The sequence below is a fragment of the Giraffa tippelskirchi genome, chromosome X, assembly GCF_054371585.1.
Source record: "Giraffa tippelskirchi isolate mGirTip1 chromosome X, T2T-mGirTip1v1.2.pri, whole genome shotgun sequence".
Classification (NCBI taxonomy): Eukaryota; Metazoa; Chordata; class Mammalia; order Artiodactyla; family Giraffidae; genus Giraffa; species Giraffa tippelskirchi.
The window spans coordinates 145,912,359-145,925,624 of NC_137289.1; the positions used below are offsets into that span (position 1 = coordinate 145,912,359).

General features: G+C 47.3%; 1 protein-coding gene across 2 annotated transcripts; it reads right to left on the reverse strand.

Moving 5' to 3' along the window:
• Positions 1-2,254: 2,254 nt before the first annotated feature.
• HCCS (holocytochrome c synthase) lies at positions 2,255-12,097 on the reverse strand. 2 transcript variants are annotated; one of them, XM_081567869.1, is made up of 8 exons: positions 11,945-12,097; positions 11,633-11,774; positions 11,239-11,388; positions 8,742-8,893; positions 7,799-7,947; positions 6,911-7,030; positions 4,671-4,757; positions 2,255-3,880 (listed from the first exon to the last, which is right to left on the reverse strand). In XM_081567869.1, exons 3-8 carry the CDS (start codon positions 11,354-11,356, stop codon positions 3,682-3,684), a joined length of 825 nt encoding a protein of 274 aa, XP_081423995.1. In that variant the 5' UTR covers positions 11,357-11,388; positions 11,633-11,774; positions 11,945-12,097; the 3' UTR covers positions 2,255-3,681. The 2 variants fall into 2 exon arrangements, with proteins under 2 accessions (XP_081423995.1, XP_081423994.1); XM_081567868.1 differs by lacking the exon at positions 11,633-11,774.
• Positions 12,098-13,266: the final 1,169 nt, after the last annotated feature.

Sequence of the window (13,266 nt, forward strand, 5' to 3'; positions counted from 1 at the left end):
TTCACGAGAACAAGCCCAAAGACGCCATCTCTGAGCCAGGGAGCAGGTCCTCCTTACAGACATGGAATCTTTCAGTGCCTTACTCTGGCACTTTCTGGCCTCCGGAACGGTGAGTGATGAATTTCTGTTGTTTATAAGCTACCCAGTCGATGGTATTTGTAACAGCAGCCCAAACAAACAAAACCACTCAGTTCTTTTGTTCTTTTTATGGCCAAGAAAGCTGAGGCCCAGAGATATTAAGATTACATAGCAAGTGAAGGGCTGAGACATGGCTCTAAACCAGCCAGCCATCTGCCCCCAGGACATGGGTTTGTTTTTCCTTTTTTTAAAAAAATGAGCTTGAATTGCCATATAATATTGGGCTTCCCTAGTGGCTCAGATGGTAAAGAATCTGCTTGCAATGCAGGAGACCCAGGTTTGATCCCTAATTCATGAAGATCCCCTGAAGAAGGGCATGGCAACCCACTCCAGTATCCTTGCCTGGAGAATCCCACGGACAGAGAAGTTTGGAGGGCTACAGTCCGTAGGGTCACAGAGTTGGACATGACTGAACACTTTCATACTTTCACCATGCTGGACATTTGTCCTTAATTGCTTTGTAACTGGAAATTTGTACCTTTTAATCTCCTCCACAAATTTTGTCTACCTGAACCCTCACACTCTGGAAACCACCAGTCTCACCAATCTATGAGCTCAGGTTTTTGGGTAGTTGAACTGTCTTTTAGATTCTGCATATAAGTGAGATCGTATGGTATTTGTCTGTTTCTGACTTACTCCACTTAGCATAATGCTCTCAAGGAGCTTCAATATTTTTGCAAATGGCAAGATTTTATTCCTTATCATGGCTGAATAATAGTCATATATGTCATATATATATATATACACACACACATAGGGGCTGCCCTGATGGCTCAGCAGTAAAGAATCCGCCAGCAATGCAGGAGACCCACATTTGATTACTGGGTGGGGAAGATCCCCTGGAGGAGGGCATGGCAACCCACTGCAGTATTCTTGCCTGGAGAATCCCATGGACAGAGGAGCCTGGAGGGCTACAGTCCATAGGGTCGCAAAGAGTCGGACACAACTGGAGTGCCTTAGCATGTATGCACGTACACACACACACACACGATATATGACGTTTTCTTTGTCCACTCATCCATGAGCAGACACAGGTTGTTCTGGGCTGTTGTATATAATGCTGCAGTGAACATGGTGGGGTGAGGTGGAGGTATCTTTTCAAGAAAAAGTATTCTTGATCACTATACACAGCCTCAAGCCTATGGCGACAAAAATGATCCATGGTATAACTCCCATAGTTGTTGCAGAGGTGAGGCGTGAAATGTGCAACTCGTCAGTTAAGGAGGGGTAGCTGATGGAGGATAAGCCGTACTGGTGTCTCATTAAAAAATTGGTAACTGTATATTCAATATATATTAGAAAAAATACTTAAGTGAATTTGCATTTAACCCATGGATTAACACAACTCTTTTTAAATCAGCATTGCATTTATCGACTGTTCTCCCTAAGGTTATGAGTCCCCTGCAGGTGGGGGCTGGACCTTTTGCATTTTTGTGTTCCCAATAGGATGTAGAGTGTCATAAACATTTCATGAGTGGATGGGAGTTAGGGCACTACTAGGAATACTACTACATTGTCACCTGCAGTCCCCGTTGGCACCCCCACCCTATTTGCTAATCCTTAGCCTCAGGTGCAGTACTTTGTTCTAATCCTGAATAGCCTATGACAAAAGCTGTAGCTTAAAAGCCTGGAGAATATGCAAAATGATTTCAAATTATAAATGAAGTCTCCTATCAGAACAGAGTATTGATCCCTGGATCTGATCCAGTATAATTTAGATACCAAGCAGCTCTTACGTCCAATAGGCTATAGTCTTCTCTCCCCAAGTGGAGGGTGTATAAACGTGATCTTGTCATCAGATTCACAAGACAGTTTATTTTAGAGGTGGTTTTTCTCAAGAAATATTAGAATCCTTTAAAAAGGGGTGATTCCCCGCCTGTGGCTCAATTTTCAGTTTCCAGATACAACACTTGGTTTCTCATAATAATGCCTTAACCTGTACTTACTCAATGGCATTTAGGACCAAGAAACATGCCAACAGTAACTCCTTTCCTCAGCGGATGAGAAATATGTACTCAATGATGAAAATGGCTACCTCCAGCAGAAAGACTATAGCCGTCATTTCTGTAAAGACTATTTCTGTCTAATGAAGTTAAGTATAAAACTACTCTTAATAGATTTTCAAAACCTGTTAATTATCAGCTTTATTTTCTTTGAAAATACACAAATATTTTGAAACGTAGAAGTTTAAGGTTGTTGGATTTTTAAAACTCCACACAGACACACCAAAGAAATTCATACCAAATGAATCACTCCAGACTGCTAAGTTCATGTACTAACTTAACTCCACGATATTCAGGATAAATGAGTTAATACTATAAACACTTAAAACAAAAACAACCAACAGTCATATTATGCTGCTCTAAGTTGAACAATCAGTGTGTGGGTGACTGACACAAAGAATTTCAGTGGCAAACTTAGAAATCCTTTAAAACACAGATGTGAATTGAGAGTGAGTTGATGCAACCATTCTACATCTGGGAAAAATATTCTCCTTGTGAATTCTAACAATGGATAAAATACCGTGTTTTAGAGCAGGACCACCCCTAGCGCTTTGACTTCAGCCAGACCTTTAAGGTTCAGGCGAGGCGGACAAGAGGAAGGCTTCAGGCAGCAGAAGGGATGAACTCCAGAATGGGATTAAGTTGTCAAATGCCAGAACAGTGAAGCCTGCTTACATGGAACACAGTTACATGTCAGAACAATGGGAATTAAAAGGAAAATACTTAAAAAGTTAAGACATATACTCCCAACACATGTGCGCCATCAAGTCATAGGGGAGATAAAATTATTCTGGATCAAGGTCCAGTCTGAAAAAAATCACAACAGCAAGAATTTGGAGAGCAAGACACACACACCTCAGGTTGGCTGAGTACATTGCCAATGTGTGGCTGTGTTTTCTTCAGGGGTCACTACTATATTTGATGGACTTGAGAAATGCTGGTAACTTGTATAAAAAGCATAACAGGATAGTTTTAAATAAAATATTGGACCAGGTCAAAGCTGAGCATCCCGTGGGCTTTCAGGTCTACACATCAGTATTTAAAACAAGGAGGGAAAAGAGCAGCTCTCTTCATATATTCAGCAAAGGTCTTTTTCAGAAGTTCAGACTTTTTAGATTAAATACACAGACAATACTGTGGTTAAAGGAAAAACTCAGGGAGGGCCTCCCACTTCTCTACATGGGAAGAAAACTTAAAATGCTGCTGCTGCTAAGTCGCTCAGTCGTGTCCAACTCTTAGCGACCCCATGGACTGCAGCCTACCAGGCTCCTCCGTCCATGGGATTTTCCAGGCAAGAGTACTGGAGTGGGGTGCCATTGCCTTCTCCGAATTTAAAATGATGTGCCATCAACTGCAAGGTACAAACGGAACTCAGAAGAGCACGTGCTGAGTATCCTTTGCTAAGTAACATGGAAGGTAGGACGACCCTCCTGGACATCCCTGTTACATCAGGAGCGCAATTCAGTTTGGGGAAAATAGTTTAATGTAGTTCTCAGAAAAACAAATTGTTTCTATTTTCTCATCTCTGACAAAGCAGTGGTTAGGAAGTCCAGCGCCACCAGGCCACCTTCATCCGGTCCCATACGGCCGAGAGCGAATCCAAAGCGGGCCGCACGTCCAGGATGGTGAACTGGTAGTCTTGGTTGACCTCACCACCGTCGTAGTAGTCAATGATGTATCTCACTTCCGTCCCGCAACGGTTGATGATCCAGTCATGCCTGTCGAAAGGCAGCTCATACCTGGAATGAAAACATGTTGGTGGGGGTTAACACGCCTGTGGGATGTTGAGCTGGGGTTTAGGCGGTGAGAAAGCCAGCAGGGCAGCGCATGGGGAGGCCAGCTCTCGGGGTCCACCTCGGAGAGGTGAGACTCAGATGAGCACGGTCCACAGTGCTGCGGGAAGGTAGCGCTGGAAAGCGGGACGTGCCCCCATCAGAGCACAGCTCATCTGCTACAAGGGAAAAAGGTCAATGGCAGGAACCACAGCCAGGCTGGGGAGGTCAGCTCAGCACCTGCAAAAATGCAGGTGAAAGTGAAAGTCGCTCAGTCGTGTCTGATTCTTTGCGACCCCATGGACTATACAGTCCATGGAATTCTCCAGGCTAGAATACTGGAGTGGGTTGCCTTTCCCTTCTCCGGGGGATCTTCCCAACCCAGGGATCGAACTCAGGCCTCCCGCATTGCAGGCCGATTCTTTACCAGCTGAGCCACAAGGGAAGCAGGTGGGAACTGTGAATCCCATGACAACAGGGAGTGTGGAGTGCATAGGTGGACAGAGCAGGAGTGTGGGAGGAGTGCGGGGACAGTGCAAGAACACAGAGAAGATGACTCCGTTCAACCCTATGAGAAGTAGACAGGAAGTAACCCCGATCTGCCTGCCAGCGCCACCTTGAGGGAGCACAGGAGGTCTGCAGCTGAAAGTGAAGCATGTTTCGCAAGATGGCACTGCAGTTCTTCAACTGCCTGGTTTCAATGCCAAGAGCAAGCAGACCGTGACCTCAGGAACAGAATATTTCTGCAGACACTCACCCCATCCAGGAGCGAATTCTTGCCCGTGGCGAATACTCTTTCGCTTTGCCTCCAAACCGGACCAGGGATGGACCACAAGGACACTCGCTAGAAATCCCCAAAGAAGAAATATCTATTAAGATAACTCTCTTTCCCTTGAAAACCAGACTGTTGCAGTTTCTCCATGACACACATTTTTCTGTATACATTTTACATACTATTAGAGAAAGGTAACTTTGAAAAACCTCAAAGAAATATCCCTATTTGCTTAAAAAAACTGCGCTTGAACTTCTAGATCAGGTGTGTTCCACCCCCTCCCCTTCCCTCTGAGTATCTGTGCTGCTCTTGGCAGGAGTCAGGGGTCAGGGCCTGTCCACGTGGTGTACTCTCAGGAAAAAAAGGGTCAGGTATCAGGCATCAACTCTCCTCTTTCACAAAGAGCAGTTGGGTTTTTTTTTTTTTTTCCCAGATGAATGTAAGAAAATCCTATACTCCTCTCTCATTTGAAACCAAGAGCAACCTTCATGAAGAAAGAAAACCGCTGCTCTCCCTAGCAGCTAATGTAATCAGTGTTGGACCATCTCTTTAAATAACTGTACACAAGCTGACGGGTGGGGGGACAAGGTCCTGCTGAGACAATCTACTCACTCTCTGGGCAGACCCTGGGCTTGAACTTTCTAGGTGCCCTGCCAGCCCCCACCCAAAACTCATGGGGGTGGGGCGGGGGGAGTCTCATGGTCATCTGGCATAAGGCACACAGCACTGTCCCCTGCAGGGGGAGTGGAAAATACAAGAGGCCACTTGTCTTGGCAGCTGCTGTCACTGTAAAGACAGGCTTTGGCCTAGACAGTTCTCTCTAATGAACTGGGATAGAGCAAAGCACCCCACGTGTGATGGGCCCCCAGCTAAGGACTAGCCAAGCTCCTTTCATTCTCAGCTTTAACAACAGCACACTTGCAGTGTAAGTCTCCACATTAAGTGGATTTTGTCCAAGAAGTTAATCACATTTTGCCATAAATTAAAACCATGAGCCACCAACCATGATGACATCTGGCTCTGTGGAGACATGCCCCACCCCCTACCCTTCTCCAGGTGGAGCCCTCAAACGGGCACCATTCTGGAAATGCTCACCCCAGATCGACTGAATCACAAATCCTGGGGGCGGGGCCCAGTGCTCAGTATTGCAACAGACCTCTAGGTGATGCTGAGGCAGCTCAAGCGTGAGGACCATGGCTCTGAACAGACTGATGGTCCATCGCCACCAACTCACAAGTGCATTTAGCTAGTCTCCCAGAGAAAATGTGTGTAGTTTCTCAGTCGTGTCCAACTTTGTGACCCCGTGGACTGCAACCTACCAGGCTCCTCTGACCATGGGATTCTCCAGGCAAGAATACTGGAGCGAGTTGCCATTCCCTTCTCCAGGGGATCTTCCTGACCCAGGGATCAAACCTGGGTCTTCTGCACTGCAGGCAGATTTTTTTACCATCTGAGCCACCAGGGAAGCCCCATCTCCCCAAGAAAAATGATCGTGTGCAAAGACGCTTCTTGATGTTTACTCCTGATGGGAATTCAATACATGCTGCTGTGTGAACAAAATCTTTCCCAGCTCCCTTGGGGCAGAGGGCGTTTTAGAGTTTCTAGCCCCTGTGCTCTGCCTGGAATGGACTGTGATGCTCCTCCTGTTGAGAACTGGGGTCTACAGCCCCTCCCTTTGCATTTGGGCAGGCTTGTGACACCATGGGACTTCCCAGACTCGGTCATCACAGGAGATGCAGTGTCCCTGGAGATTTCTGTAACTCTAGCTCTGGGAACCCAGTCACCATGGTGTGAAGAAGCCAAAGCAGCCACATTTAAAGGCCATGGGCAGGTGTCCTAGCTGAGAGCTGGCATGGTATCACTTACTGGGGAGTAAATGGGACCTTCGCAGGCTTCCAGCCCATGGCTGTCCAGCCAGCCCTGAACACTAAGTCTTGGCAGCTGAGACCCCAAGCATCAGGGAGCAGAGAGCAGCCATCCCTGCTCTGTCCTTTCTGTACTTGGGACTCACTGAGCTCACAAGCATAATTAAACAGTTAGCATTTTACATGGCTGAGCGGGGCAGTCTCTCACGCAAGTCACTGAGACAGGCCTGCTACCTAAATTGTTTTAATAGAATAGCACAGTGTTGGACTAAAACTCTTCAGGATTTCTTTCAGAGGAAGCAGCTACGAAATTAGGAAGATGCTGGAAGAATGGTTTTTTAAGATCTCGAACATACTTACGCAGCGTGAAGGGCTTCCCATTTCAAAATCTCTTTCCAAGCTTGCTCGTTATTCTGGTTGTGAATCCTAATGATATTATACATGTCTTTCTGACTAATATCCTCATCCTTCCATTTCCACCTAGGAAAGAACATTTGGTAAAACTTGACAAACATTACTGCGAATGCCATGTATTCATTTCACTGTGTCACAAAAAGTCCGATTTACCCAAATATCAAGGATCCCTCGATTTTTCAAGTGACACTTTTTCAATTAGTATCACAAATTCCCTTTTTCTAAGTATTTTATGTAGCAGTGGTACTTAAAAAAAACTTACTGGCTGTGATGGGTTAGTTTTATGTGTCAGCTTGATTGGGCCATGGGGTACCCAGATATTTGGTCAAACATTATTCTAGATGAGATTAACATTTAAATGGGCAGAGAGGGCCCAGCTCTAAAAGCTGAAACAGAACAAAAAGGCGGAGCCTCTGCAAGTAAGAGGGAACTCCTTCTGCCTGCCTGCTCTCCAACAGGGACATTGGTTTCTCTTCCTGCCTTTGGACTTGAACTGAAATATAGACTCTCCTGGGTCTCCAGCCTGCCGAGCTAATTGTGGGACTTCTCCGCCTTCGTAACCATGAGTCAGTTCCTTACCATAAACCTCTCTATACATATAGCAAGATATATCCATCTTATTAGTTCTGTTTCTCTGGAGAATCCTAGTACATTGCACTTATATTCTGGCTAAGTCTGAAAAATCAGTTGGTTAGTATAAAAATTTACTGTACACCTGGGGGATAAAACCTCTTAACATTTAATCCTTAGATTAGATTCATCTAAAAATTAAATGTTAAAAAGGTTAGATTCACAAGCAAATTTATAGCCTCAGGATTATGCTCACTCACTCACCCTTTCCTTAGCATCGCATTCCAGAACATCTGTTCAGAAGGATAAACCCACTTTTTATCTGAATCTGCCCTCGGAATAGACGATTCCTCTCTCACAGTAGATAGTGGAAATGGCTGGTCGGGTGCTGGTGTCTGATTAGGTGGTGGCATCTATGTAAAATAAGTGGGTTTAAAAAAGAAGGTTGGAAATACAAAGTAGAAACAAGTAACATAATTACTTCCTGGAAAGCAAGGCATCACACACACAGCCCAGTTTCCTTATTAAACCAGCGACATCAGTTTCAGGCCTCGCAGGTCATTTGGCAGTTGTGAAGAGTCAGAGCGCAGAAGCTCTTTTCCTTGTTGACTTCACATAAATGGTAAATAACATGCTACAGTCAAACATTTGGTCTCTTTCTCAAGGATTAGAAAGTAAAAACTAATACCATGATGGGCAGGCACTGTTACAAATTTCTGGAAAAGATGGGGCAATAAATGTGTATGTGTATTGATATGTATACAAAACAGAATACCACCACTTTCTCGATGGCATTCTGTCACTGGTGGTCACACAAGGCTGGCACCTAGCAGTGCCTTCAGAGGCACCCCAGTTTTGCAGTGTGCCTATGGGGTTTCCCCAAACCAGCAACGCCTCGCCGAATTCTAGCCGTGCTCCTAATAGATCTCTCGCTCACCTAATGCTCTGCCCCCAAAGCAACATCCTCTGGCGTGGCCGATTCCAGGTCAGCCTGCTCTGGCGCTTGAGGATAGCCCATCACTTTCCTAGGCACTCTCTGAAACTGCACTTAGTGATGACACAGCCTAGATTTTCACTATGGATGGAATATCAGACTTCTCTGTTTTAAAAGGACAGAGGGATCAATCCTAGCAGCCTGTAGTTTGGCAGCCTGTAAGAGCATCCATACATTAAAAATTTCTGGGCAGAGGGGCTGGTCAAGGGTTACCAGGTTAGAAGGATCCAGGTTGTCCTTCTTCTCGGCCTTGGCGCCAGTGATGGGACACTGTACGTACTCATAGGCGCGCTCCTGGTGTGCAGGCACAGAGTTTGTTTTGCTCCCACAGGTTGAGTCCGATGGCTCGGCACTCACTGGACAGCCTAAAACAGATCAAGGGTAAAAACACTGTCACCACAAAGGCAGGACATCTGGCTCTCAATCTGGGCCCCGAAAAGTCAAACGTCTGACCAGGGATCACCGGCACAGACCAAGTCAGGCTTCTACTGGTCACAGCTATCAAGAGCTAAGCTGGCCGACAATCTAACATCCTACAGACCAGGAAGAGGTTCCGTAAATTAACTTTCCCCTTGGAAGAGAGATGGGTACCCATTCTCCTACTGTGTTACTCCCCCAAGAAAAATAAACCCCCAGAGTCTCAGCATTGGCAAGAGTAGGTACTGCCCACAGCAGGGTTTTAGGAAACGGAGCAGGGAGCTGCTATGAGCTGTTACAGAGGTACCTCTGGGGGCAGGGCCCCCATGAATGGGTCTCCCTGACTTCTCTATTCCCCAGTTCCAAACAAGACCCAACTCCCAGCAGGGCACAGGAGGCCAGGCTTTCATTATGGATGTCTTCTCTCAGGGACTGGGGACAGGAGATAAACATGAGCCGAGGAGCCGTCCAAATGGCACGTGGAGAAAACTCAGGGTGCTGCTGCACTTGCACCCCGCTCCAGGGCTAAAACAAGACCGCCTGGCTGAGGCTCGATTTGCTGTCAGGAGGTAGCCAAGCTCATCAAGCAAAGGCATCCACTAAAGAAAACGTCCCCCGGTCCACGTGGGATCCAGATGCCACTTCGAGAACAGCGGTGGGCAGGGGTGTCAATGCCCAAGGATCCCGGGTGCCATTGGAAACAAGTGTGCAGGCCAGGAATGCGATGCAGACACAGGAGGCGGGCAGGCAAGGGGAGAGCTATGGCCCAGGAAGACACAGCTGGTGTAAAGGCACCCTTATCTTAGGCAGCATCCGTGAACACCAAGGAGACACTGAACTCTGGGCGCCCTACACAAAAAAGACAAATTTCCGTTTACTTCCTTTCTTCTGCGAGGACCCTGTAGAGCTGTCTACTGAAGGGTGGACCCCCTCTCCTCGGCAGTCTTTTCTGGCACACTGGTCCCAACTGGTGTTGGAAAGAAAATCCTGTTTACATTTTTCATATCAGAGAACCAGTAGCTCCTTCAGTCTCCTACAGATACCCACCTTCTTTCCTAATGCAAATTCATCTGACTGACAGCTCTCCTAGGAACACAGCAAATGAAATCAGACCCTAGACAGGACTGTGTGACTTTCCGGGGATGCTCAGGACAGACACATACCTGCTTCGTCCAAGTCTGCCTCCATTCTGCCTGTAAGGAGAAACCCTAGAGCACTGGACTGGTCCTTATTCAAGGCCCCAGAATTTTCACTGGCTTTGCCACTTACTAGCTGTGTGACTTGTAAGTTTCCTTAACTGCGAAACAAGGGCGGGGGGACGTACCACGCAGGATTTTGAGGATGAGAATGTAAACTCCACTAGGCAAAGGATTTTTGTCTGTTTAGACACTGGTGTTCTCTCAGTGGGAAAAAAACCCACACAGAACCACTCAGTGCTTGGCACAGGGTGGGCAGGGAGCAAATTCTTGTGGGCCGATCGAAGGAATGAACAGCTATACCACAGGAAGCGTCAGCACTAGGTAAGCACGCTACACTGCTTCCTGCCCTCATGTCTGGAAACAAGAAGTAACATATCGGGTGGATTTGGGCCATACTTTTACAAAGACAATCTAAAGCAGCAGGTGGACCAATGAAAGAGCATTTCAAGTCTCACCTATGCACCTAAAAAAATGAACAGCAAGTCCATCAGGCAATGACTTGTTTTTTACACAGAGAGTGATCCAACAGAGGCAGGAGTAAAGCTGTCTGGATAAAGAAAGACAACGTGATCTAGACCAAAGCTTCTCGGCCTGGGCACTCTAGACATCTAGGGCCAGGTGACTGTCTGTTGTAGGGTCTGCACTGTACATTGTAGGATATTTAGCAGCACTCCTATCTTCTCCCCATTAGATGCACCCTCCCCTCCAAGTTACGAGGTGCAGAAAGGCCTCCAGGCATTGCCAAGTGTCCTCTGGGCTGAGGGGGGCTTGCCTCCCCAGCTTAAAAACCGGCTAGACAATGGCAAACTGTTGGAGTGAGGGCTGATGTATGGAGCAATCCCTCCTTGCTTACACACGATCTGTCATGACCATAACCCTGGGCAATACTATATCCTCAGCTTACAGGTGATGATGGGTTGAGACTTAAGAGAAGTAACTTGTCTACAGTCACATACCTTGTAAGTAACAACAGAAGGACCGAACCCAGGTCACCCCACTCCCAGGCCTTAGGAGCCTCATCAGCATGCTATACCGCCTCCTCAGAGTTCTTTTTGAGAATTCTCTTTTTATCTTCTAGATAAACGGTCCATTACCTTTCACTTTCCCTTCATGCATTGGGCATCCAGACGTTGGGGCTGCTGTCTGATGATCTGAAGCAGCAGGGGTAGAGGTCTGAACCGAAGCAGCAGGGGTAGACGCAGACAAGCCCATGGTGGGACTCGTAGTGTTGAATCCAAGCAATTCTAAATTCACACGGGCCAAACCAGAGAGATGAATGCTTGAGGCCTGAGTTCTCACTACTCACTTAGTATTCTTAATCTGCCAACCCTCGTTTTTCCTTCTTGTCACCTTTATAGAAATGTACTGGGCAGGGGCTCCACTTGGCCCTCCACTTTGATGAGGGACAGCTTTAACAGATCACCCCCTTTGGGACATACTAGTGTGAAATCTACACCTTTGGGGGGACGTTTCTAAGGGTGTGCGGACCTGAAAAACCATGTCATAGCGAGGGGGCTGTAGGCCAGGGGTTGGAGGGAAGAGGGTCCCGAGGTGGTGATCCGATGAGAGAGGAAGCCCACCGATTCCAGACTAGACCCGCGACACTGGGGGTAGGCGAGGGGCTGGGGATCTGGGAAGAGTATGGCGCAGAAAAGAGACGAGAGGAAGGAAAGAAAGGTCAGCGGAGGGCACAGCGCGGCCGCAGTCTTCCTCGCACTGTCCCCGCGCGTGATACCGTCGAGTCCCGGCATCCCAGACACCGCCCCCGGCCTCTGCTTCAGCCAGCCTGCCCCTCCGCACCTGACTCCTGTACCCGGCTGCCGGTCCCGCCTCTAACCGCCAATTCCGGCGCGGAGTGGCAGCAAACCGCCGCCACTACCTTCCCCTCCCCTCGTTCGGTCACCGCTGTTGCCCGGGTCACCGCCGGCTCTCGCTCACGCCACTACTTCCTCTTCCGAAGGCAGGACTTCCGGGCGCGTGGGAGGCGGGCGCACCGGCTGAAGGGGGAGGGTTTCTGTCCATCACAATGAAGTAGGCCCCGCCCCTCCTGTCCTCCTCGGCCTATAAAGGCAAGGCCCCTCTCTGGCCCCGCCCCTCCTGGCGGAGCCGACGGAGACCTTTCAGCTTGAACAGAGACTTGCCATAGGGCGAGGCGCCTTAAGCTGCGGGTGCATTGCATTGGAAGAGTTAGTTTTAAAATTTCTACCTTTTAAATTGTATCCCATCAGTTTTAATTATAGTAAAGACTCAAGAAACACCAGTAGGTATGCAGAGCTGTGGCCGAATCTGGAGATCCAGAAATGAACAGAAGTTCTCGGCTCCGCAGTTCTTCTTAACAGGGTGTGTGGATTTCAGTTCAGTTCAGTTCAGTCGCTCAGTCGTGTCCGACTCTTTGCGACCCCATGGACTGCAGCACGCCAGGCCTCCCTGTCCATCACCAACTCCCGGAGTTTACCCAAACTCATGTCCATTGAGTCGGTGATGCCATCCAACCATGTGTGTGGATTTGAAGGTCTGTATTTTCTCTTGCCTCTAACAGAAAGTATTTTTTTCCATCAGGAAGGCAGGTGACAAAGTCTGGTAGTGTTAGCTATATGTGGCACTGATAGCAATTACAGAGAAATGATGTTACATATGATTGTTATTTCTGTCTCAAAATACTACTATTCATCACTACTTTAAAATTAAAGTAAGTTTATCTTGTTATTTAAAATGTAAATAAAAAGCATATGTCTTTCTGTATCACCGTAGTGCATCTGTGAAGTCTCTTTCCAGGAATTGCCCCATGCCTAAGAAAACTGCTTCAGGCAAAATCATATTCCCTCTCTGGGGACAGGCTGCAGCGCACCTAACCCCAGACCCCTAGCCTCAAGGGGGGCAGCTCAGAAGGGCCATCGCAGCTTCAGAGCTGCTCCTAGGATGAGCTGAGGCTCCCACTCTGACTGCATCACAGTTCAATTTTTCCCTTTGCCTCGTCTTTCCATCACTCTCAAAGTTGTTTATGAGGACATTTGTATGCACAAATCTTGTGGAATCTCAGCCTTTTTAATAAGTGTAATTTTACTTAGATTTGATGACAGAAAATGACTACCATTAAAAAGATAGCTTATTATACTCACAGA